Source organism: Vanacampus margaritifer, chromosome 3, assembly GCF_051991255.1.
Source record: "Vanacampus margaritifer isolate UIUO_Vmar chromosome 3, RoL_Vmar_1.0, whole genome shotgun sequence".
In the NCBI taxonomy this organism is placed as follows: Eukaryota; Metazoa; Chordata; class Actinopteri; order Syngnathiformes; family Syngnathidae; genus Vanacampus; species Vanacampus margaritifer.
This window is the reverse complement of record NC_135434.1, coordinates 23184613-23211567: the sequence shown is the minus strand read 5'-3', so window position 1 is coordinate 23211567 and position 26955 is coordinate 23184613. Positions and strand designations below refer to the sequence as shown.

At 40.4% G+C, this 26955-nt stretch overlaps 1 protein-coding gene across 1 annotated transcript in view; it reads right to left on the bottom strand.

The window, feature by feature from the left end:
* The window catches only part of LOC144048643 (sarcoplasmic/endoplasmic reticulum calcium ATPase 2-like), a 33150-nt gene extending 6411 nt beyond the window's left edge, over window positions 1-26739 (bottom strand). The window contains exons 1-13 of the mRNA XM_077560836.1: window positions 26243-26739; window positions 25465-25482; window positions 25297-25379; window positions 18513-18617; window positions 17733-17871; window positions 5212-5292; window positions 4919-5004; window positions 4359-4823; window positions 2549-2637; window positions 2353-2455; window positions 676-807; window positions 482-601; window positions 190-408 (exon numbers count right to left, since the gene is read on the bottom strand). Of these exons, the coding sequence (XP_077416962.1) occupies window positions 190-408; window positions 482-601; window positions 676-807; window positions 2353-2455; window positions 2549-2637; window positions 4359-4823; window positions 4919-5004; window positions 5212-5292; window positions 17733-17871; window positions 18513-18617; window positions 25297-25379; window positions 25465-25482; window positions 26243-26360 (1758 nt within the window). The 5' untranslated portion in view covers window positions 26361-26739. The remainder of the gene's footprint in view (window positions 1-189; window positions 409-481; window positions 602-675; window positions 808-2352; window positions 2456-2548; window positions 2638-4358; window positions 4824-4918; window positions 5005-5211; window positions 5293-17732; window positions 17872-18512; window positions 18618-25296; window positions 25380-25464; window positions 25483-26242) is intronic.
* Window positions 26740-26955: the final 216 nt, after the last annotated feature.

Sequence of the window (26955 nt, the reverse complement as noted above, 5' to 3'; positions counted from 1 at the left end):
ATCATCAATTCTTAAGAATTCATCAGATTTTTCTGGATTTGGAAACTATCCCTAATTAACAGTCGTGGGTAAGAATGGTGCAGAGATTCAAACCCTGAACCGCCAAACATCGAGGCAAACGGGTTAACCACTATTCCACAGTCAATTTTGTCAATGCCCATCCCCAGTTGCTATAGATCCAGCAGTCACCTCATACTCGGAGAATTTGGTGGGATCGGACAGTATCATGTCCTCCATCTTGGGCGGGCTGTCTCGAGTAGCCAAAGCCAGACACCTCAGCGTGTCCCGACCGGTCCCGTATTCACGAATCACAGACATGATCTTTTCCTTGATGGCTTTGCTTATCGGGACCTTGCTGTTCCCCACTCTGACATGGGTGCATCTCTCGATAACACCCTCCGGTGCTCCCTGAAAGAGAGGTTCAAATGTTTGCCACAGAAGGAGACCAAACCGGTTACTTATGTGTTATGTCAAAGTATACCTTGACAAACATTTTCCCCAAGGAAGAACGAGACTTGTTGGGAGTGCAGTAGACAGACATGGACTTCCTGTCTCTGGAGAACTCCAGCGTGCACTCTTTCTTCATCAGTTGTTTGATCACCTGAATTTCCCATAGCGATAGTAAGAAAACTTGCTGCATGCAACGTGAGCAGGGAGGAAGTTGGTGTCACTCACGGAGTTGCAGGCATTAGCTCGATCAATCTTGGACAAGTTGTGGACTTCAGTGTCAAACGCGTTCATCTTCTCCACCAGACATGTCAGTGCAGTCTCTGTCGCCTCGCCAACCTTTTCATATACTCCTTTCACCTAAAACGGATTTAATATTCAGATTTTTTATTTTCTATGTTCCAGTATTTAAAAATCAACCATACTGCATAACAGTCATAGAGAGTTTTGTCTAATATGTTGGTTACCCGAGAGAGTACTAAATATTAGGAGCCATTTCTGCAGCCCCGCTAGTCTAAATACGGTATTCTGGTTAACATTTCATTATGAGTGAAACACCAAAATCCAGCCGTTTTTATCAATATCAGAAGGCGGCCATTTTGCGACTTGCTGTCGAGTAAAAATGACATCACAGATGCTCAGGTCTGAGGTAACAACCAATCACAGCTTAGCTTCAGAAAACAGGTGAGCTGTGATTGGTCGTTGTCTGAGCAACTGTGATGTCATCTTCAGTCGACAGCATGTGGCAAAATGGCCGCCCCCTGAGATGGGGGGAAAACGGCTAGATTTTGCTGCATAATTCCTATCCTACAAATGAAATATTAATCAAAATGTCATGTTTAGACTAGTGAGGTCACATATAACATATTCTTGTCAAGGAATGTTTAAGGTTGACTTCCTCTTTAAAAGGTTATCGTAATCAAGGACAGCTACAAGTGTAGCAGTAATCTTCTGGTAGGAAAGAAAAAAAACTTACGGTATATCTGAAATTAAATTCCAAATTTCAACCTTAGATATTATTTGCATAAAATTGAAAACTGGCTCCACCTGCACTATAACCTCTTACAATATATAGAGAATAGTAGTGGGTTTAGGATAGAGGCCTAAAGAACTCCATTACAGACATACATACAGAATATAATGAGAGCTCACAGACGCAGTGCATAAAGCAACCCACAGCATGCCCACACAAACCAATACAAAAGCGCTTTTGGTTCACGATAACATATAATAAGGTTCACATTATTCTGCAGTTGGCTAGTGACCAGTCCAAAGTGTACAGGACCTCACTTCTCACCCCAAATCAGCTGGGATTGCAATTCACAAGCTCAACGCCAACCTACATGAAGATAAGCAGTGTAAAAAATTAAACACTAGATGTCGCTCTTTAGCTCTATGTCACTACTATTTAGCTTTTTGACTTCAGGTCTTGCCATACCACTACAGTCCATGTGGAATTTGGTTGATCTTATTCACAGTAAATATGACCTTGCTATTTGTACAGGGTTGCTCTCGGTGTGATCACATGTCGACAAATCAAGATGCAGTGTGCCAAAGTGCTCAATTACACAAACATCCGGGAACAATTTGTATTGCCAGCAACAACAGTAGTGACTAAGGCGGAAGTGATATTAAATGAAGGGGTGTGGCATATTCATTTACATCCAATCAGCTTCCTGTTTCACATCAGCAGGCAGCTGTGCGCTGCACCAAGTGCGTCACTGTTGAGGGAGGGAATTCTATGACAAATCTCACACACTTACATTACAGATCGGGAACAATAATGGGAAAACATTTTTTTTGCTTGTCCTCAACAATCAAGTCATGTGTGTTATGTGTCTCATTTCTTACGCGCACCAAGTGTACACTGTGAATTTTAAAAGGTGAGTTTGTTGCAGTCCAAACCTCATTGAAGTCCAGCGATGAGTCATTACAAAGTGCACAGATGGTGGCCAGTTCCACCAGACCATCATACTGAGAGGATTTGACTTGTTTGCCGTCCTGGTATCTGTGGGAAACGTGCAGTACATCCACCTCAGTCAGCATCACATTCAATCTATCATCACTGAAAATCAATTGTCACGTCCCTTAAAATACTCACACGTTCCCCTCTGGCGCATACGTCGAACCTGTGATGGTAAACTCAGACAAAGAGCAGCTTTCACCTTCAGCTTTGTGGAGAATGAACATCTGGAAATTCAAAAGACTGTATTAACGTCGGACAAACACAGGTGGGAGACACCATTGAAGACACAGCAGGTGGCAGCAGAAGCCTGACTAATCCCAATTGAACCTCAGCGGCAGAGCTTCTTTCAGCCTGTGCTATTATATTAGTCTCTCTTTCAGATGGTGGCTTGCTGCCGTATACGAGACGGAAGTAAACACACAGGCTTATGGCAGGGAACCCGTGGAAGGAGAAATGCCCTTAAGAAACAACAGTGCAAAGGAAGATGTTTTATCCTTCCTCTCACACAGGCATCATACAAACACACAGGGGTGACAAGAAATTAATTATGATCATAAACTAGTCACTTTAAAATCTATCACGACTACTGGGAAAACACCCACTAAAACTAAAAGAAAATCTAGGGAGGTTACGATCAGATTTGAAGACAACGACAAGTAATTGGGTCTCACTTTTGGTTGGTTAATAGTAAAACTGAATATTCCAATTAAATTTCAAGTAGTATGTGATAGGGCTGGGTAACGATTCTAATTTCCTCAATCGATTCGATTTACTTCAACTCAATCCGATATAGATTAACTAAGACACATCAATTCTTCCTAAATGTCAAGGACATGATAAGAACTCCACAAATATAAAAGTCCAAAGTAACTCATCAAATTATTTAGTTTACTAATGAAAGTAACACGAGTTCTAATCACTTAAGTGTTACACAAACATTGACATCAGCAAGGATGAGATAAAAATATTTTCAGAATTCCAATTCAATAATTCCATCCATCCATCCATTTTCCTAACCGCTTGTCCTCACAAAGGTCGCGGGGGTTGCTGGAGCCTATCCCAGCTGGCTTCGGGCAGTAGGCGGGGTACACCCTGAACTGGTTGCCAGCCAATTGCAGGCTCAATTCAATAATTGTACCGGTAAATATAAATGAAAAAGATAGTGAATAGTCTTAAAGTGCAATAAGTTGGGTCTCTCACAAATGTAAGAAAATACTTAAATTCATGTGAACAGTAAGTTTCAAGAAAACAGTAAGATGGGGAAAAAAAGACCTTTGAAAATTTTATTTTTAAAGAATTTATGGGAAAAATATATCAAAATAATCGATTCATAGCTTTATGACTCGATATATCGGGCTTGAAAAGGAAAATTGATTTGATATTGATTATTCTATTATTTTAAACCCAGCCCTAGTACATTAGCAAAAACACCTTTAGAGTTATCTTTGTATGTGTGCGTGCATATAATTTCATCTCTAGTGCCTTCATATTAAGTTCATTATGAATAATTTCCAGTGACACTTTGGTAAATATTTGCACACTTAACTGCTTTTTCTTTTCTTTTTTTTTATCAAAGAAGCAAAACAACTTCTAATGACAACGTTTAAAGCTCAAATGAATTACTGAGCAGGCAAGTAAAGTCTTTTCTTTACAATAACAAATCAATCTTATCACAAAGAGACAACGGAAGCACTGTTTGGCTGCTTTTCAGCTTGATGACGCAAGGTCAGCAAGGTTACATAAGAGAAGAAAGTCATCCAACTGCTTAATGGAGGAAAGACAAGTGCCTGCATGTTACCTTATGGCTAAATAACCTGCAGCGTGATCACAAGGGGAACAGTATTTATTTGCACAGTGTCACTTGAGCAAGCCGTAACGGTCGGTTGGGCAACTGAGCATCTTATTCAAACATCGGAGGACAAAACAACTTTGTAATGAGACTTACTCTGCAGACAGACATCTGATTGGTGGTCAGAGTTCCAGTCTTGTCCGAACAAATGACAGAAGTGCAGCCCAGAGTTTCCACTGATGGCAAGCTGCGGACGATGGCGTTCTTCTTGGCCATGCGGCGGGTGCCCAGAGCCAAACACGTGGTAATGACGGCAGGCAAACCTTCCGGGATGGCGGCCACAGCCAGCGCCACGGCAATCTTGAAGTAGTAGACAGCCCCACGGATCCAGGAGCCCCCGTGCACAGGGTCGTTGAAATGGCCGATGTTGATTATCCACACCGCAATGCAGATGAGGGAAATGACCTTGGAAAGCTGTTCGCCAAACTCATCCAGTTTCTGTTGCAGGGGGGTCTTCTCCTGCTCAGTTGCTGCCATCTCGTCACGGATCTTACCAATCTCTGTGTAAACACCCGTGGCCACCACCACACCCACAGCCTTCCCAGACGCAATGTTGGTACCCTGAAATTAGAAACAATTTAATATTTTCCCTTTGACATTGACTGACAAAACAATGTCAATAAGATGTTCCATAGTTGGTGGAGAAGTACACTAACAGAGAATAGCATGTTCTTCTTGTCTTGATTGACAGCACGAGGGTCAGGCACAGGATCTGTATGTTTGATGACAGAGACAGACTCTCCTGCAAAGACAAGCACAGGATTCATTGTTAAGACAACAGACAATTTGCCATCAAAACAGGGGATCATCTTAAATGTATCTACATGCAGTGGTGACTAGATTCAAGTGTTTTATTCTTCAACAACTATTTTAGTCAAGGAAGATATTTAGACTGCAAATGTCAAATTACATTTCAGTCAAAGGTCTTCAATAGGCTTGATCAACTTACCAGTTAGAATGGACTGGTCCACTCTCAAAGTTGTTGATTTGATTGAACATATTCGGATATCAGCAGGCACTTTGTCCCCAACTGAAACCAAAACATATCATACCATAACATATCAGTGCAAAAACGTCAAGCACCTTTCCTATAGCATGAAACCATTGGTGGTGATTTGGTTTATGCCACTGCTCCTCTTGTCTGTCGTTATGCTTTATGTGTGTACTAGTGCTGTGCACGAATGGGTTGTAATTTGCAGACCCGAGATCAGATGGTCGAACCCAGTGGTGGCTGGGAAGCCCTTTTTTTTTCTGTCCAAACCATTATGTTTATTTACTCCATTTATTTCTTAGTAAGGAAGACTATCAAATGGCTTCACCAAAATCCGGTCGACAAAATTCATATTACCTGCCATGGTGGCAGCTTGCTAGTAGGTGCAGCAGCGAGGGTACTGTCTGACTGACTGGCTGTGAGTCGGGGAAGGGGTTGCTCGTTAGTGAAAGAAACCGCAGTCATTTTTAACAAAGACAAAGTCGCTGAGAATTGGTCAAGTCTCCAGTGGTAGTATTTTATATTTCAAGATTGCTGGTTTGCTTATTTCACTGTCAATTCCGCTTCAGACAAATGATCCAATCATCATGCAGAAGCCGAGTGTCCGGGCCAGCTCACTGCCTCATTGACTCTCAGAGACTCTGAGTGTCCGAGGGGTAGGATAAAGCCCAGTCCAGTTTTGCGCAGTGAAACAACCCACTCAATACTTCCGCAGAGAAGCAGTGGAAGCTCAGCGTCCGACTGTCAAAGTGCCGTTGCGCAGCGGTTATGAATGAGAAGTAAGTCATGTCAGTTTAAACCGGTGATAAGGAGCAGATTTTTTACAAAAGATGAAGGTATTCTAGCGCATAAACGAAATACATAGCAGTTCATATTTCACATTTTTTTTGTGGGGTGAAGGAGTTGATATTTTGCAGTCTTAGAGGAATCACCACTGGTGTGACGGCACCGGAATCTGCATTTTCTTTACATGGTAACTAGCACAATTCCATTTTCTATGACAGTTTCAGACGTCAACCCTGTGGGAACACTAGTTGATGCATCTTAAAAGATAATGTGCTTGGTTTCCACAAAGGGTTGGGGAATCGAGGTCCACAAAGTAAAAACCCCGCCACAGATTGGTTTCAGTCACAGGTGAACTCAACTGTCAGGCAAGCTTGTCTCCGCCTGTTGAGTAGAGGCCCCTGTGGCTAAAGACAAGCTGTTTCAGGGTTTTTAATTTCTGGACCTGGACTCGCCACCAACCCTGGGAGTTCATACACGTGCAATTATACCTGTTGCTCTTTTGACAATGCTCTGGATTGTTTCATGGCACCCTGCAAATCTTCTCCGGTGATGTGACGTAAAGGAAACAGAAATGTGCGTGATATCCTCGGGCTTTTTTTTCCTCGAGTTCAAACGGCAACAGTGCAACAAAAGTTGGCAAGCTGCACAAGACAATTTGAAACAGTATGGGGAATGACGATCCTATCTTTTAGAAAAGAAATGCAAAACGCGTACATTTCTATACATTAAGCCTTCACTCAGTGTGGCGCCGTGTTGAACAAGGTCCCACGGTTGTCTCTGCAAAAGCCCCAATGATAAAATGACACGTGTCTTGTATCATAGCTGCATGTCTGATGTTTGTAACAAACCAGTCCACATCAAAATCGCTAAAGCGTTCAATGAAATGACTGGAGCCAAACACACGGCTTGCCCTAAAGCTATTATGGTGTCTGTGCCAAGTAGCATGTCGACGCCCAGGAGTAGGCAACCCTGGTCTATGTAGGAGGGAGACATCTAAAACATGCAGGTTTGCCTACCCCTGATGTAGGCAAACCCATCCAGCATTCAGGATTTTTGCCCGCGAGGACTATTTACTACAGTTTTACAACTGCTATTGACCCAGATTCTACTGTTGGCCACAATGCAACATAAGATTCTACTTAAATGGTAAGCCATTCAGTGTTTCCCACAGATTTTAAATCTATTTGGGTGGGTGCACACCGGCGGGCGGGGTTGGGGGTTGGGCGTGTCTCAGTCCTGTTTCTACGTCTCCTCTAGCCTCACGAGCCACAAAGTGACGGAGAACTAACATTACATGCGGGATATCTGGTCGCGACACATTTTATTTAATTTTTTAAAATATATTTTAAAATACATTTTCTTGAAAACTTCTTGGGTGATGGCCAGTTCACTTGGGTGGCCCACCCAAGTATTAACACGGTGTGGGAAACACCATTTGAAACTTAAAAAAACAACTATTCCATAGTTACAACAACAAAGTCTCCATTTCCTATTTATGTATTTAGGCCACATTTTATTTATTTTCCAGAAAAAAACACGTCTTTCTCCCCCTGGAAATACGTCATATAAAATTACGAATCCAGCCGGAATTCGTTCGCTGACGTTGGCACCATAAGTGAATTGGATTTTAGGAGCGAGTCCAGCCCCTGGTGTTTACTAACAAAATGAACCAATTGAACAGATATGAGCTAAAATCTGCAGGTGGTAACTTGGTGGTTGTGTAATCTAAATGGAGGAAGTGGAAGCTAATCGCAGAGGGGTTGTCACACGGCCTTGGGCAGTGCTGACATCACTGCAGGAAAGGAGAAAGAGAGCCAAGGAAAGGAGGGAATGGATGGAGGACTTGTGAGCCATAAATGGCTTGTCTCAAAGGAAAAGACCAATTTGGGATTGTGGCGACCCAATTCAGCTTCCTAATGCTGCATAACATGAAACTGGGGAAGTGGCTCAAGTTCAAACTATATGCACTGTGTAAGGCTACACTCACCCCGTGTTCAACAGCAAATATAAGACAAGACTGTTAAGAATGCCTTGTAAGCATGTAGACATCAAGACAGTACCTACAGTGCAATGAAAAACAATTTGCCCCTTGCCGTTTTTTTTTTTTTTGGCAATCATTAACTCTTCGGTTTTTCAGATCATAAAATCAATTTCAACAGCTCAAAAAGACAACCCAAGTTAATATAAAGCGGGGGGAAATCCAAACCTATCTGACAGGTCCATTATGAAAAAGTAATTGCACTCTGAACTCTTGTTAGCAATAACTAAAATCAAGCATTTGTAATAAATGGTGAGGAGTCTTTTCACGATGCTGTGAAGCAGGACTGGTGTCCTGAAGCTTAGATGTTTCAGCCCTCCAACACACTTGATTCTAAAGTTCAGGACCGTTATCAGGTTTCTGCAGAGCTTGCTGATGAGCCGATTATAGTATGAATCAGGTGTGTTGGGAGGATGGAAACAGGATTCCGGCCCTCAAGGACTAGGATTGGGGAAGCCTGCTGTGGAGGAATTTTGGCTCACTTCACAGAATTGTTTCAACTCAGTCATAGTGTAGGATTTTCCAGCATAGCACAACATCTCAATTGGATTTTAGCTTTTGTTTCTTTGAGCTATTCACAGGTGGACCTGCTAGCATGCGTCGTCCTCCTTCTGCATACAATAGATAGACCAAGACCACTCATGGCCTGACGATTGCCTGCAAGACTTTCTGGTTGATAGCAGAATTCACCATTCCATTACTCACAAAAACTTGTACAAATCCTGAAATGGTAAAGCGGCATGATGTTGTTTTGCTTGGTCTAGGTTGTTTCACATCTTCCTTTGCACTGTTGTTTCTTAAGGGTATTTCTCCTTCCACGGGTTCCCTGCCATAAGCCTGGATAAGTCACGCACTTATGAGGCTCTATATTGTAGACCGCGTAGCTGCAATGAAGCGTAATAACTGACGCAGCTTAATATTCAGCAAACCGTAACTTTAAAGTTGTGTGTAAAATAATGACACCCAAGTCAAATCTGTGTACAAGTTGCATTCCTCATCTGAGGATTACTTGTAAAAATACACATTTTTAGGTTTTGCTTTTGGCCGTTGGATGAATTGGTCCGATATTACGAGATCATTTCACGAAACTGATTAAATGCCTTAAGCCTGATCTGGCCCACCGGCCGTACATTTGACACCCCTGGTAATAGTACGCAATCTTAGTGAATTTGACTAACGTGCAGGCACACATATTCTGAACTACGGGGTTAAGTGTGGCAGATATATTTAATTTATGATATGAAAACAGCGTGCATCAAACCCTCTGAAACATATAAATCAATTAATTGAAAGGATCATCAGAAGAGACATGCAGCTTGCATTGTACTTAACAAGCAGCTCTTTGAAGTCAATCGCCTTCAATTAGTCCACATGTTGCATGAGTGGAGCAGAGTGGGGTAGCAGACGAAAGTGCCTTGGGTGTTTAGTTTGCAATTTGGCCTATTTATTAAAAAAAAAAAAAAAAAAAGCGAAAGTGAACAATTGGTGTCGCTCGTCTCTGCGCACAGTTAAACCGGCATTTGCACCAACTTGCACTGTGCCCAAATATTGGAGTATGTTTGATAGGCTGACAACTCCTCAGAAGGTTCACCGCTGTTCCCAGTTTAGTGGCTCTGACCGTAGCTCACTTTTGGGTCGAAGTTTCTGAAACAATTATTTATTGGGTTAATGATTGCGCACATTTTAGATGCATGTTTGTGCTTTATGATACTCCGTTTTAAATGTTTTGTTGCCACCTTGTGGAGTCTACACACAATTACAAACCCATTTTGGAAGTGTGGGGCAGCAAATATTGGAAGATTTTTTTGCTAGTTATGGCGGACTCAGTCACTTTTCCAGTGAATAGGTGGAGCTCACTCACTATACTTGGGAGATATCAAAATCGGATTAAAAAAAAATGCTAAAAATGCAACAATGCTAAAAACAAAACAAAAATTGAAAATCGGCGGCAAATACTTTTTCATGCCACTGTAAATGCTGAGCCTATACAAGGGAATCATTATTGTAATATAAAACCAATGTGACCTTTAGAGATGGGAAGGACCCAACAATGTACAAAGCCAAAAATGGAAAAAGTATTCCAATATCTTCCCCAATGCTCTGATCAGGTTTAAATGTAGGCGTATGATGGCAGCTGTCTCCACATCAATGCGACAACACAAGAAGAGACAAAAGGACATAGCCCTCTACTCGATACTGTACTTAGAATACAAACCATCATAATACATTCCATTAACAGGCCGGTGTCTATTTTCACTGTTGTCACTGTCTGTTTTCAGCCTTTTTAAAGTTCTGTGTGCTTGAACAACACATAGGGATTGGTGCTTCACTTGTGATCCTTGGAGAAGGTAGATGACTGGCAACTCATTAAGTGTCCTCAGAGTGGTGCCAGAAAGGTTGATCTGTCAGCAGCCATTGTCCAATCCAGACAGACAACATTTCTCAGAAGGACTGACGTCTAACACAGTAGCATCCAAACACGGAACCACTAGAACAATAAAAGCTTCACTTCTGAGAAGGTCACTAATCCTGGCTCATGGAAAGGTCAGCCTACTGTACCAATGCTCCATGTTGGGATGGATATATTATATACACACACAAATATACTTTTGTAATCAATGTCAACAGTTGCAAATTTCCACTTCAAAATTCAATTTATGTTACCTTGAGCTTCATTACAGGAACTAACCGTACGTGGCATTTTTTTGCCTATCCTCTGTGGTTATGCAACACTTCCTGTCTTCATTACTTTTGATGAAAGACTGCTTCTTAGACTGACTTTCCAACAATGGTGCCTGCAGCTGAGTTCGGTTTTTTTTAAGAAACACTGGGATTGTCCAGGGTCTTTGGTACACTGCAGGCCTGCTCTGAGTAAGTGCGTGTGTAAATCAGCTGTCGTTTTGTGTCAACATCCTGCTTGGTAGCGGTCCAAGCATCTCATCAGCCATCCACACTTTTGCACCTCTGTGTTTGCCAACAGGTGATGAGGTCCATAGAGTTCAGGCTTGGTGATACATTGCACCCAGTATGACTCACAGAGGTGCCTTTTAAATAGACCTTTCAACAGCAAGCGAGGCAGTGGCACAACGTAAGCTGGCAGCTTTGACTGGCACCTGCCCCTGCCGTGTGTTCGGACGCAGCATGAGGTTTAGCCGGCTGGCCAGGCTTCCTCGGGGGCAGCCAGGAGGGTCCGGTCCATGTGCTGATGGCAGCAGGACAAAAGGTTGACATTCTGTCAAGTCAAGGGGGCCATTACACAAGAGTCGACATGACAGCTTTCCGAAGCAGCCTTTCTTCAACAACCACCCCTCAATGAAAACTTGCTCTCCAAATGAAAATGTATGTTGGCATTGGCAACTAACTGCAATTTGTTTAAACACACGTTTTGACACATTTGTTCTGCGACTCAGTGGTTCTAAGGAGCAACTTCAGAATTTTGAGGAGTAATTTTTTGCAGGTTGACCCATAGCAACGGTTTTAGTAAACAATAAAAATATGACAATATAACAGGGAAGGTGTAGCACTGCAGCTAATATTTGAGTATCCTACTGAAAATTTTATCAAATAATCAAGTAGTCATATGTTTGCTTGGTTAAAGAGCAATTATGAACACAAAAGAGAAAATAAGACATCACCTATAATTACAATTTCTTTCCTTTTCATATATAATCAAGAGTCTTTATTTTTTTAATTCACATTGTGTTTAGCAGCAAACTTTAAAATGAACAGTCATTGTGAAACTTCACTTGAGCAGCTAGCATTTTGGCATGCAGCATAAACGACTAGGAATGAGACTAAGGGTGCACTCACACTAGGGCCATTTCTTCCGTACCGTACTGAAGCCTGATTGCCCCCCCTTCCCCTCTCCTCCTCCAGCCCACACTCACATTACTGTAACCAAACCGTGCCCGAGCCCAGTTGCCTCCAAAATATACGTCATAACGTTGTTTCACGCAAGAAGATGTCATCATGGGGGACTGCACTTCATCATCAGACCAACGTGAGCCCTTTGTTGCCGCCATTTCTCTGCTAGGGACACTCTGGTTGTTGTATGGTCAACAGTTCAGGTCGCTCGCTATACACGTCGCACGTACGTACACGTCATGGTTACGTTTAGCCGCCGCGGTTTTGCGCATGTGCAGCCAACCGTACCGTTCTGGCCCACCTCTCCCAATCGTGCTGAATTGGGGATCTGAACCGTAGGCGGATCGATTGCACTCACACTACTGGACTTTAGTGGCCTTAGTGTGAGTGCGCCCTAATATTCTTTATACCAGCGTTTCTCAGCCCTGGTCGTCGGGGCACACTATCCAGCCTGTTTTCCATGTGTCCTTACTCCAATACAGGTGATTCCAAAGACAGCTCATCAGCAAACCTGATAATGATCCTCAGCTGCGTTGGAATAGGGAGACATGGAAAACAGACTGAATAGTGTGCCCCGAGGACCAGGGCTGAGAAACACTGCTTTAGGCCTGGTTCACATGGAAGCAAAGACGGCTTTGTTCCTCAAAAAAATCTTGTACACACAGAAACGTTTCAAGACGTGCATGTGTCCAAAAGAAGACGCTGAGGACGTTTAACGGCTGTAATGTATATACCAAGTCTGGAGTGGCGCTGGAGTGCAGCCACAGGGAGTTAACAGAAAGCGTAGAAGAAAGAATCAGCGTAGAAGGCGAACCGCTGATCTGAACTGGATAGCCGATAAGCCAAGACTTTTGAATCTGCGAGGCCGCCATATTACTCGTTTCTCGGCATACGATCCTACACATTTACAGTATAGAAATTGGAGAACATTTGAGATAGTACTTAGTAGAAACAGCATGATTTATGATGTTATAAATTTGTTAAACAAAAAAGAGGACTTCAGACATTTTACAACTTGCCTTAAATACATGTATAAATTATATGCTTTCGCCTCTAACTTCCTGTGCATAGGTGACCTAAGCGCGTTGCCACTTGAACGCCTCTTCGCAGTTTTGCTTTTCAATGTGTTTTTAGAGTTGATTATTCTATTTGCTTTGAAGTGTATTACATAACCATTATAATCAGCCTGCTTTCATGAATGACTACAGAAACCAAAATATGAATACTGTTGAGAAGCTGAAATCAGAGTATTTGGACAATTTTATCTTAACTCATTTGCTCCCAAAAACGTATAAATAAGTTCTATTTTAAATGTTTTAAGTGTCACAAAGATGTATTTATATGTTTTTTGTGTTTTATTATGCTAGGGCATACAGAAGGCTTTGATGCAGCCTCTCAACTGCAAAGAATGGTTGAATAAATGGTAGTTATTACACAAACGGCCAGCAGGTAGCAGCAGAGCAAATGAGATGAACCAGGGCCATGTTGAAAAAAAACTCAATTACTCACAATTTTAAATAGATTTGTGAATAATGATGAAACTTAGCTATATTCTAATGCTAATTGCTGCAAAACGGAAACAGATAGAAGTATACTTTTTTTCGTGATGAAAGAAGAGACTTTAATCTTTCTTTTGGTAGGTTCAATGTTTTTATAGCAATAAAACACAATATTCTGTGGGCCTTGCAAAATCTGTCAAAATCCAGTAAAACAGCCGGCCGGGAGTGAAGGGGATCGCTTCTGTGAAAATGGCTGGGAGTGAATGAGTTAAACAATGGCTTTAAACAACTACCGGTACTCTATTATTAAAATAGTTGTCGATTAATTTGATGATTGATTAACCTCTAATATATATGAGGTGCAAAAACGCAATTTTTCACTCACAGATTACAAATGTAAAGCTGCTTGTTATAAGCAGATCCCTTTAATTGCTCGAGACTCATAAAAATGTGGACTTCCAGGCATTGAATACCAAACATTTTGCTTCACATTCATGTTATACTGAGCAGGACCCTGACTCCACTGAAGTGTTCAGGAAATAGAGTGCGTACCGAGAAGGAGCAGAGTGATTAACATATGGCCAAAGCAACTGCATCTACCAACCTTACAGGAATAAACCAAGCCCAAAAACAATCTCATCAGTAAAACCCAGTGTTTATGTACACAGCTGACAATATGGTTGAATTCCATATTGTGTTGACTTAGATGCAAAACCACTTGGGACTTATCTGACTTCTGTTATGCAATAACAGCAAGGTCTCCTTGAGATCTCAGCTTTGCCTTTTGCCGTTATGAATCTTAAGCAGCCGCCAGCTCAGTCTGCACATAGCATGTAACTGTGTTGCCGTTCCCATGGCAACAAAAACTAAGACCACAGAAGCTTTTGTCAAATTTAACAGGGTGCTTGGCAGACTGAGGCAAAATTAAGTGTGTAATCCAGTATCCAAAATGTTAAGATGTTTGCACTACAGACATTTGATTTGCTATATTACAGAGAAGAAGTTTTGAAAAGACGCAAACTACAGAGTTCACTCACTTTTCATGGGTGATCCGTTTGATGCCTGCCCGCGATAGGTGAATTTCCGCAAAGAAGAGGTAGTAAAAAAAAAAAGGGGGGGGGGTACACATCCGTTCCCACCCTTCTAAACACTTTTTAACTTGGTACATTTAATGAGAAAAATAGCTGTACTGTACAGTAAACGAGTTGTGTGGCTTTTTCTATACGAATAAGTTCATTAAATAATAAGGTTAAAAATATTTCTTTGTCATTAAAAAAAAAGGTTTACCAATTTTTTGGGATGGATCCAGTTTGCGAGTACAAGAACATGTCCACCTTCACCGAGCAGTATGGAAATGCAATCCACTGCCATCCGCATTGAATTAACAGGCAGGAATGCCGTAAGTTTCGTTTCATTATACTTTTTGCATATGAGTGTGAATATTAATGCTCATTTTTGTCAAAATGTTACTATCAATAATTTGGTGGACTTTTGTTTGCAATGGCGCTATAGTACTATGTTGACTTATTATGTTATGGACCCAAATAAAAATCCGTGATAGAGTAAATCCGCAATAAGTGAACCGCAATGTAGCGAGGGACCACTGTACATTTAAATTAAGTGACTACACACAAAACCACAAAATACAGCATCAGTAGAAAAATATAAATGACTAACATTTATGGCACAAAAAAGAATGCCGTCATTGTTAAAGCGATATCTTTCTTTTTTCCTCATCTTTGATTCCTACTGTGTTACAGTATCGCAGCATATACCTGTCCCTATAAAGTATTAGTTAATGGTAGCTAACTTGTGCCACCTTTATCTACTCGTTTTGGATGAAACCTACACATAAAAGTTGGGTATGTAACGCCAACAGGCAGCGCCTGTCAGCAAGATGGGGCCATTTATCTCAGTCTTGCTGACAAGTCATGAACCTTTGCCAAAAGGCAGCCCCTCGGTGACACTGGAGGCTTGGCAGACTACATTAAATGCCACATACTATCCACGGTGTCTGGAATCCTAGTGGAGGGTGCAGTGCTGATGGGTAGGGTCATTGTGCATTGAGCATGGAGGGGTAAGCTTCACCACAAAGTGCTTCCCTATAAGGCCATCTCTCTTGGACACAATAGGAGCAGATGAGAGCCTCCCCGTTGCCGCCCTCCTCACATAGCTGTACCACCCACCAGCCCAACAACCTCACAGCCAGCTCAGAACAAACCCACTGAGATCTGTGAAAGGACAGAAAGCTACCAGCAACAAAAATGTAACCTGGAAACATACACTGCTACCTGTCGATGAAAGAACTAAATTCAGTGAGAAACAATATCAGATATTTTCTCTCCAGGTAATCGGATTTCCTCCCACACTCCAAAAACATGAATGTTAGGTTCAGTGAAGACTCTTAATATGAGTGTTAACTACGGCTGCATGATATTAGAAAAACATGCAATATGCGATATGTACCTAAAGAAATTACATTTTTATTATCTAATGAAATAATAAAAAAATTTCATGCGGCAAAGTGAACTAACTCAATGTATTCTTACTTAATTAATTGTAATTCTCTCGATAATGTTCCATTATTGGATGGCGATGCACATAGTTAGCATCTAGTCAAATTCAGATAAAAGCATAAAATTGCATATGAAACTCATTGCATGTCTTTGCGATATGCATATTGCATGGGCCAATACCACAATATCGATATATTATGCAGCCCTAGTGTGAATTGTAAATAGTTACTTTTTCAAGGTAGGGCTAAGTAATTAATTGACTCAAAATCAACATCACAACGCAACTTTCAAATAGCAAAGGCTGCAATTGGGTGGGGTGGAGGGGGTTACGACACAAAAGCACTAGTTCAATCAGGGTTGTTTTAGCTTTCATCTAACCTACACAAGCAAAACATTTAAGTATAATATATCTTTATTTTTTATTCAATCTATTTTATTCTAAATACATTGGAAGACGAGCTTGAAAAAAAAAAAAATCGGGCCAAACCCTCATAAGTCAAAATTTGGTATATAAAAAAGAAAAAAGTATACTATTGGTCAGTCCACGTGTGTGGGTGTTATTTTTTACAATACAGTAAAGGTTTCGGCACGACGCCAGCAATATTTAAATTGCAAAATTAGATTATATTTCAAAAATGTTCAACCATAATCCAGGGTGTACCTCATTTTTTGCCCAAAGTTAGCTGGTATAGGCAGATCTAATATTGGGCTTCATTTTGTAATTTTTTGAGACTTCATTTCTTCACTACTTATATGGATGAAATACTGAGAGTAAAAATTATCTCTGGTAAAACAAATCCATCCATCATCTAAGACGCTTATCGTATTGGGCAAAAACTTCGATTGTTGACATTGTGTGAACTAGTCTACAATCATCAACGTCCTCTACCTTGGCTCAGAAGCAAACGTACCAATTGTTGGACAAGGCACATCAGTTACTTTGAAGGTTCAGGAAAAAACTATTCTTGAAAATTAATATTGTAAAGATCTTGAAGTCAGATAAGCTTTAGAATTCATGCAGTTAGTTTTGCTGCATTATTTATTTTTTTTTTTACACCTGAAGCTGTTGACACCAAAGCCAAGAGATTCTACATGTCACCACAAAATTCAAATGAACTGTATCGCACAATAATGTACAAAACGTGCCCTTCTCAAGGTTACTACAGATTCATGTAACCCACCATGTGTGCCAAAAACTAAACAAAGGAGGCATATAGTACACGGTTGAGACCAGACACCTGTCATCTTCACCAGTGCCTGCTATAAATACAGCATTCCACCATCCAAACCATCTAGGACTCGCTATAAATAATAGCAAGCACTACACACAAAGATTTTGCATCACTTCAGAGGCTAAGGGTTAAACGCAGTTCCAAGATAATACTAGAGCTCAAAGACTCCCACGTTCCAAAGACACGTCAGTCAATTGATCCTTTTGTAAGAAGTGTGGGAGGGTTGCCTGGACATCAGCATGCATGAGCACAACTGAGCATGCAGAGTCAACATGCGATGTGAATGCTGCTTACACCCAAACAGATGAGTAAAAGTATACCTTAATACACTAAGATCATCTGAAAAGGCTTCTTTTTTTTTTAAGAGCAGTGTCGTCACACTGTACTAAAGAATTCTCAATTTTTTCTGGTGTGTTGTCAGTGAAGTTCAGATGTTCCCTTGCACATTTTACAACTCTGTTATCTGCTTTGTAACATATTAGTAAACTTTATGTTGAACGAATAACACATGCACTTTTTTCCATGATAAGGCGGGTTTTCCTACCAGCAACTTCCACAATGTCTCCGGGAACAATGTCTCTAGCCTTGATCCTCTGGACTGTCTTTCTGTCCTGCCGGTAAACTTTGCCCATCTCAGGCTCATACTCCTTCAGCGCCTCAATGGCATCCTCAGCATTACGTTCCTAAAATCAGCAAAAACTCAATTTAGTGAACACACTTATTAAATCACAAAATGATGCTGATTGGTGAGTGCAGCACATACATTTTCATTTTTTTTTTTAGAAGACTATGTCATAGGAAGGACTTTGTTGGTGGAGACAGTTTATGTGAGTGGTTATCACTCTCTGGCGCAATGTTAAGTCATCGTCAGTCTTTCGTTGAAAACTGCCAATAATTTATTCAAATATTTACGTTTCATTGTAACCAACAATTAATTTGGAAAGAGTCTAAGCCACCATAAAAATAAACATTTTATTTTTTTAATATAAAAAAAGACAACTTTTGTTGGCACTGTAGATGAATTCACCTTTAGAAGCATGTTGTGTAGGAATATTGTGTCTACCCATGCACCTATGACTTCATAATAAAGACAATAAATCAGCAGCTTTGTTGGTCAATGACATCTTTCACTTCGACAAAAACATGGGAGTACTTTTGGATTGCTAAAGTTCACAACAGTATTCACCATTATTGCAGTATAGGTGTAAAGTTAGTAGTGTACAGTTTGTGGGTAAATTGCCATGTTACCAAAACGCCAAGACGAGGTGATGTGTGAGAACAAACTGCAACGTGTTTAAAAAGTGAATGTGTGAGAACTACTCACCTGCCACACCCCAACGATGGCATTGGCAATAAGAATGAGTAAAATTACAAAAGGTTCCACAAAGGCAGTAATAGTTTCTTCCCCCTCCTCAAACCAGGCCAGGACCTAAAACCAGCACAGGGGGGGAAAAAAAAGAAAAAGAAAAAAAGCTTTAAAGAAACAGGTGATAAGCACATTCGAAAAACAAGCTTTGGTGGATGTGTGACAGCATTATTTCACTCCATGTAAATGGCAGTTCTGCTGCATCAAGATCACTGATCCCAAAAACATTGACATGCCCCAAAAAAAAAAAACATGACATTGATTTGCACTTGGCTCATTTTCAGTGTAAACTACCACAAAGCAAACCTTTAACGTTCAAAAGCAATCAGCTAATGCCTCTTAAGACATGTCAAACAAGCAAGTCATGTGGAACAATGCAGCAAGACGACTTTTAACAGATTAGATGGCGATGTTACAACATAAAGCAACTCAGAAAAACATTTTAAACTGAATAACACTATTTTTCCAGGACTGTCAATTTCATCTTCATTCAAAAATTGTTACTGTCTTCTGTTATCCAACCAAAGTGGCGACAGTAGACTTTAAAACCAGAGGGTTCGAGTGCTGCAGACAAAAATTTAAAATGGAAAGGTGCTAGTGACCCCAAGTTCAAGAGGTGCAGCACTGTTTGTGTGGCCTTGCATACCTGCAAGAAAAATTGTAATTGGAACACCTATTCATCCTGTTGGTGTTTATTCTGCTGCAATTTTTAAAACTTGTATTTCAAGATGAAATGTCTGATCTTCAGTAGTGTCCCAAATTAAGATAAAAAAATTAACGACAGATCAGAATTTTTGGATTCGATTCATAATAATCAATTAATATTGACGTATGCATTCTATTTCATAAGGTGGCGGTAATATACCAACAATACAGTGTTTACCAACCACCAATAGAAAATAGAAGAAATGGAAGACAAAGAAATAGAATAAATAGTAGTTGTCATGGCAACTAATGTTTGCAGCTGCCCTAGGATGAGGCTTCCGCCACAATAAGGATTTAAAATTTACAGTACTAAGAGGCGCAATAACAAACCAAGATTTTGGCTACAATGAGACGCAGAATTCTACTTAAAGATTTTAAACTAATTAAATTAAAATATTTAAGCGAAGTTATAAGCGCAAGATTTTCGAATCCAACCATAACTCGCTGGATGCCGTCAACACGATTAGGAAATGAAGATTTTGGGTGCGAGTCCGAGCTCTACCGTTGTTTTTTGTGTGGAATAAATGTACCCCCAAAATGCGAATTATACTCAGGAGCGATTTATGTTTATTATTATTAGGGATGCACGATAATATCGGTGGCCGATAATTATCGACCAATTTGACGTCAAACAGATAAACAAGAAAATAAAGAAATCCGGCGAAAATAATAGACTTGCCGGGTTGGTCTGTTGTGGTTGTGGCTCAAGATGTTTCTCCCCAAAATGTTACCCTCACAGTTTTTTGTTGAATTTTTAAAACATGACTGTTTTGTTTTGGCAAACTCAAAATTAGCTACTGGTTGTCTTTGAAGCAGAGATATCAATAAAATTCAGCTTCATGGTTCGTTACAAATGTTTTGATGTATTTGTACTTCTAGTATATTTGTATTCAAGTTAATTTTGCAAACAAATATCGGCTTACTTAACGGTTATCGACATCGGCACGGTCTAAATTATTGGTTTATCGTTATCGATTGAAAATACAATTTTCGTGCATCCCTAATTATTATTATTATTATTATTAATGACTGTTGTGACTTACAGGTCATAGGGTAATTCATTTTCTACAAAAACACATCCCAGAGTTGAGTCAATGGACAACAAGATTATTTTGAGAAATATTGGATCATTCAAGTGTGTTGCTGTGTAAATGTGCGCCGAGAGGCATCACTTGTCTGAACATGTGTTTTTAAAGTTGAATAGTAACAAGCAAACCAAGCATGACTGATCAATCATCTAGCTGTGTGGGTTGTAAACAGCATGTCGTCGTCTCGATAACCAGTCATTTAACCTTGAACATTTCTCTCAGTTCAATGTAGTTGTTTTTAGAAACACGTTTCAGCTTTTATAGCATGAATTTGACTTCTCGACAGGTTAAATATTAGGCCTGAACACACTGAGCAGTAAGGGCCCAAATTTGGTCTTGAGTGGGACTCTGTTCCCTTGTCACACAGCAACCCACTGACACCTCCATATCACCTGACTGGCTGCTGTACTGTACACTGCATACCAACTCTACACACATATAGACTTGGAACTATATAGACACCATCCTATGCAGGAGGTTACAGGTATTGTTATATTCTTGTTTTATATGACTCTTAAATTTACACTACAAAAAGCCTGTTGACATAAACCTGCAAAAACAACAAAGTATTATAAACGTATATGCGACATGCATCAGATATTTTTCAAGCAATGTGAAAGTATATTTCCAATTTTTTAAGAAAGACCCAGGCCTCTTCGGATATGTATCCGATCCGATGCAACTGCATTATGGACACGCGCAAATCACGCTCATCTTACCTACAGTGTATATATAACCAAAAGGCAAAAAAACGCCACAATTGTTCAACAAAACTGATGCCACAAAAAGCAATGGCAGACAATAGAGAAGAAAACAGTCAGAGGCGAGAAGAAGTTGCTTTCGACAGAACGGATAATTTTATTAGGGGACTGGTCAGTCCAAGCACAAAATCCTACAAATGAGTCAGGGTTGAGACCTACACGGAGGGTCACATTAACTTCCGTAAACCATTTTAAAAAACAGTTCAAAAATCCATTTTATTTGTCGTTCTTTACCAATAAAACTGGACAACACACTCAACACGTAACTTACTTGGCCGTCGTAGAATAAACACCTTTTTTTTTTATAAACATGATAACATTGTATTTTAAAGTTAAAACATTGTACTCCCGGTTCAACTTACTAAAATTGTTACGATGGAAGTACACAATACATCACAGTTTGAAACCGAACTAAAACAACAGCATTTTTTTCTGCCGACAATGTCATATTACGAACAGTGATTAAATGTTGCATTGACATTCTGCCACTTTATTTGTAACAACTGTTTTTGATAAAGTGCTCTGCAATTACATGGACGTGTTAGCATGTCACGAACAGGAAGTGGTTGCGGCAGCTATTTTTCACTGCTCAATATACATTAACACACAAACAATAGCACAAATCTCAGTGAGGTTGTTGATTTTTTTCCTGCAATATTCAGTATGTATATGCAATATTGTAAGCTGTGAAATCTGGTGATTGATTATAAAAGGGAAATAAATATTGAGTTGACTCTCTAAGTGCAGGTGCAGAATTTTAGCATTTGGCTGAACACATCTACACACATACAGTAAGTATACTGTATGGCCGAAGTCTCTCTGGTGAGACAAGCCAGAACACACTGCACACAACCAAGCCTGCCATATCTGCCCTTTACAATCACTGCATACCATGCACTGGAACCTGAACATGTCGAGGGATGTAAAGTTTAGTTATGAGTACAGATTGTACCTATGACAGTTGTATCATATATGTGAAGGGCGCTATGCTGATTTCTGACCGATGGAGTAAGATTTGAGGTGGCTTCTGTCTCACTGAAAAATGAGGCTTCTTATCATTGCAGATAATCCTAATGCAGACTAGAGATAGCCAGATGAGTTTCTGCAACCAGTGGCAATCCCATCCTGCCATAGTCTAGGACTGAAGTCCATCCTCCAAGATGACGTTAGCCCACACAGATCGGGATTTAGTAGCAACTACCTCTACAATTTGGGAATTGAGAGGCCCTCAAACCCACTGAACACTGACAAAAGCTGGTTAAAGAATGAAATTGCATCACGCAGCAGTGTGTGTCCACTGGTGAATAGCATGAGGAGGAAGTGCTAAGATGTTGTGGCTGTTTATGTGTGTTCTTCCACATGCTACTGAAGCTCCTGATTGTTAAATACATACATGGTTAAATTGCCAATATTGTTTCCTCAAACTTCAGTCATTCAATACACCAAATACCAAACGAGTCAATGGAATCAGCAAAATAAAAAAAGTTGGGCATCGGCAGAGAAGATTTGGCAAATTCTTCAAAAAAGGTGCAACCCACATACTCAGGTCTGCTTCCCACCAATGCAAGTTCCTGATGAATACAGAGATGCCCAACCCGTATTATTGCCTTTCAAGATCATTCTGGATATTTTGTCCGGAACATTTGAGTCTCCGCCAAAACAACAAACACACACAATTAATACTTTTTTTTATATTCTCTTTATTTTAATAGTTTACGGTGGCAAAATACTGACACCTTATTTGTTTTTATTTTAGTTCAGAGTTATTCAATATGATGCTTTGGCACTGTATTCCTAATAATACAAAAATGTAGTGACAGTTTTATTTAGAGTTTGACACATTATAAGAAATACCAGGTGGGGTTGTACGGTTGTTTAGCAAAGCAGTGGCTAGGAAAACAAGTCAATTATTTTATATAACTAGAAAAGACATTGAAAAAGTATTTTCTTTTGTGAACATTATTTTGTTCAACACAGAGGGTCCAGCTCTTAGTGAGACTTCACAACCCTCTCCCCCTTGGGAAAACCAAAGCAGCCACAGCATGCCAAGATCATAACCAATCAAATCAGTGTTTCCCAACCAGGAGTACGTGAGCACGTTGTCATTGAAGCTCAGATAACTAATGAAAATAAAACTGTTGTACTATGACCTTGAATATAGTGTTTCCCTGTTTAAAAAGGGACTAATGCAATGTCACTCCAGTTTTTGGTGGCAAATGTCATAAGAATAATATATAAGAAAGGCAGGTTTATTCTTTATTTTTGGTTCATCATGACATAACAACCACTAAAATGGAGGGTGGAAGCCTAGTTATTTGATTAGGTATTGTAAACATAAGTAACTAGATTGACTTCTTTCTGTGTGCGTATGAAATGTCCAACTGCATTTCAATGCACCTTGCTAGAGACATCAATGTTTACACTACCAATAGCGGCTAACTGCTAATTCTGGAGACTTGTGCCATATCATACAATGACGGCGTAATTAAATCATTTGCTCCCAAAAACGTATAAAACATTCTATTTTAAATACTGCCATGGTCTCAAAACATATTTTAACATTTTTTATGATTTTTTTATGCTATAGCATACAGAAGGCTTTGATGCAGCCTCTGACCTCAAAGTCGCTTAAAGCAATGGTAGTTATTACAAAAACAGCCAGCAGGTGGCAGCAGAGTATACGAGATTAACCAGGGCCATGTTGCAAAAAAGCTCGTTTCCCCACTGTTTTCAACAGATTTGTGAATAATGATGAAACTTAGCTATATTCTAATGCTAGTTGCTGCAAAACGGAAACATATACAAATATACTTTTTTCTTGATGAAAGAAGAGACTCTAATCTTTCTTTTGGTAGATTCCATGCTTTTATAGCAATAGAACACAACATTCTATGAGCCCTGCAAAATCAGTCCAAATCCAGTGAAACAGTCGGGAGTGGGGGGGGGGGGGGGTTGCTTCATTGAAAATGGATGGAAGTGAATGAGTTAACTAGCAGTTTCTTGGCAACCTTAATTAATTAGCGATTGAATATGATTTTGGGATGGCGTTGTGTTGATGTCGAGAGAGCATGAGTCAAGTTAGATGCCACACCACCACGCACAGCGAGGGTTAATTTCAAAATACAAGCCTACCAAGGCTATTGCATTGATTGACACGTATTATTTGGTAGCCTTTTATTTCAAAGTTGGCCTTGCGCGTGGTGGCTAGCTTGACTCGTCCTTGCACTTGAGCCGAACGCATCACGGATCAAAGATTATTGGTTGCACTATTTTGACCAGCAAACACTGTAAATTTGACCGCGTTTGTGGTAAATTGGTCGCAGGGATTCTGGGTTATTTCAAAGCAGGTTTCCCAAGACGCGCTAGCTAAAAGTTAAACCTAAAAACACGTTGGCTAATGATGCACCATCTATCTATTATCCAAACTGCTTATCCTCGCAGGTGCGCTAGAGCCTATCCCAGCTGTCTACAGGCAATAGGTGTTGTACATGCTGAACTTGTTGCCAGCCAATCGCAGGGTACACATACGTAGATCTTAAAATAGATTTTTATAGATATTAATAGAGTAATGTGAAGTTGGTCCCACATATTCATAGCAGTCATGCTACAATAGAAACTAGCCTTCCCAAAACTGTTCCGACTAAGTATACAAACAAAGGATTTAGTTTGCTGAAGAATTTACATTCAGACCGAGAAGAGGGCAATCAGCCCATCACCTGACATTTGAAATCAATCGTAGTAATCTCACGTTTGTTATTTTATTTATTATTATTTACACCTCGAGACTGATGATTTCTATTGCCAAGTTAATTCAGACACAACACAGCTGCTGTTGTCATTCTGCCTCGGAAGGATCAAAAAACCTTCAAGTGTTTAACTCCCCGAATTGTGCAAGTAACTTCAGACGAGTTAAACAAACTGAAGACGTTCACATGTCAGCACCATATCCCAGCCATTCATCACACAGGGCTCAACACTATTGCAGTCGACAATTTTCACTTGCACATAGACACTGTTCAGTAAGACATGAAAAGAGGGGGGCTATTTTCAGGATGCAAGGCTGGCTCCTGTAAGTGCTTAAGACCACAAATGCGTGAACAACAGGCAAGGGTTAGGATACTAAACACCAGAAGGTCATGAACGGGACTCAAACCCCAAAGAGGTGAGGAAAAGAACTGATATACTTACAAAAGAAATACAGGCAGCCAACAGAAGAATTCGTACGAGCAAGTCTTCAAACTGTTCAAGGACAAGCTCCCATAAAGATTTCCCTACACGGAAAAGAGCATAATTAAACAATCATTCAAAGAGCGGTATTTGTATTATGATTTAAGAGTAGCATATCAATGAAATTACCTTCTTCTGCTGGTAATTCTATTTGTGAAGGGGAGCACGCCAAGAATGGAATAGAACATACAAAAAAGAAATAGAAATATGTCAAATATTTAGCAAGATGGACATGTGACTTTTACTTCCTCTTAAAAAACAGGAATTTCAAGAACAGTTCAGGACATTGTAGCAAACAGCAGCGATAAGTAATGGAAGTGAGGTGTCAAAACTGTCATTTAAACCAACTACTTAATCGTACGGGCATGCATTACATTATAGATTCCATTTGAAACAACACCAAATATCAGATACTTTTACATGAACTTCCAAATATGATGTAACAGCTGATGTTACAATGGAAATTATGGCCAAGCCGGGATCTAACGTCATTTATACCAGGTATTACCTAAGAGCTTGATATTAATTTAAAAAATGAACTAAATGAGTCAGATTAAAGCGTAATGATGCTCTGACCAGTGTAATAGTCAGACATGTGCTGGGGGCGCACGCACGTGGGTAATTCACTAACTTTCCCCAACACAGTAAGCGAATATTTCCATGTAGCCGTGACAAACCTTCCTGAATATTGGACTTTTTCATCCAGTGGCCAATGACATACGTCTCAATGCGGTCATTACCAAGTAAGAAACGGGAAGCCCTCAGGCCACCTGTGCTGACGTCGCTCCACGCGTAACCCGACCGGCTGATGTTGACTTTTAGCCCACATTCTACTCCGAGTCCGCATGTTAACGTGGCTCATTCATTCACAGCACCAGCGTGACATTACAAGTTCAAAGTGTCGTACCGTTCAGGCCCCATTTCTCCCGCTGTCGTTTCACCTCGTCCAGAGAGAGTCCTGTGCTCTCATTGACGCAGAAATAACTGTAAACTTCCTCCACACTCTTGGTGTGAGCGTTCTCCATGGCGGATTGGCGGTTCCTTCCCCTGCAGATTCAACCTTCACACAGCTGTAAAGTGCACCGGAGTCTCTAACAGAGTCAATTGGGAAATAATGGAATAACTAGTTTATCAACTGAGCGCGTGTGGGTCGCAACCGACAGCGTACGAACGTATTCGTCCCTTTCGCCCTTGTAGGAGTCTGTCACGAAAATTGTTACGGTGAGCGAAATTCTCGTTGCCCCGGTTAGATGAAGATTAGTCTGAGGGTCCGGTTATGTCCAAAAAAGGTGGGAGGCTGTCTACTACAGTGTCCTGCGTATGGCACTGCATTCGCCCAGACTTTTCCTGTGTGTTTCGGGGCTGTATCCCGCCTCAGCTTGGCGCAGCTTCCTGTGAGTGAGCCATTGCGTCGCTGACAGCCTGCCTTTATCAAAGCGCCGCTCCGCGGTTCTGCATGTGGACTCGTCTCATTGGACGGCTGGAGTCACCTGACCTCAAACCAGGGAAACACAAAAACCCGGAAGTAACGCGTAATTTATGAAAACACGAATGATTTCATTCACAATGTGACGTGTTGCTAAACATTACACCACTTTCCTGCATAAATACATTCAATCT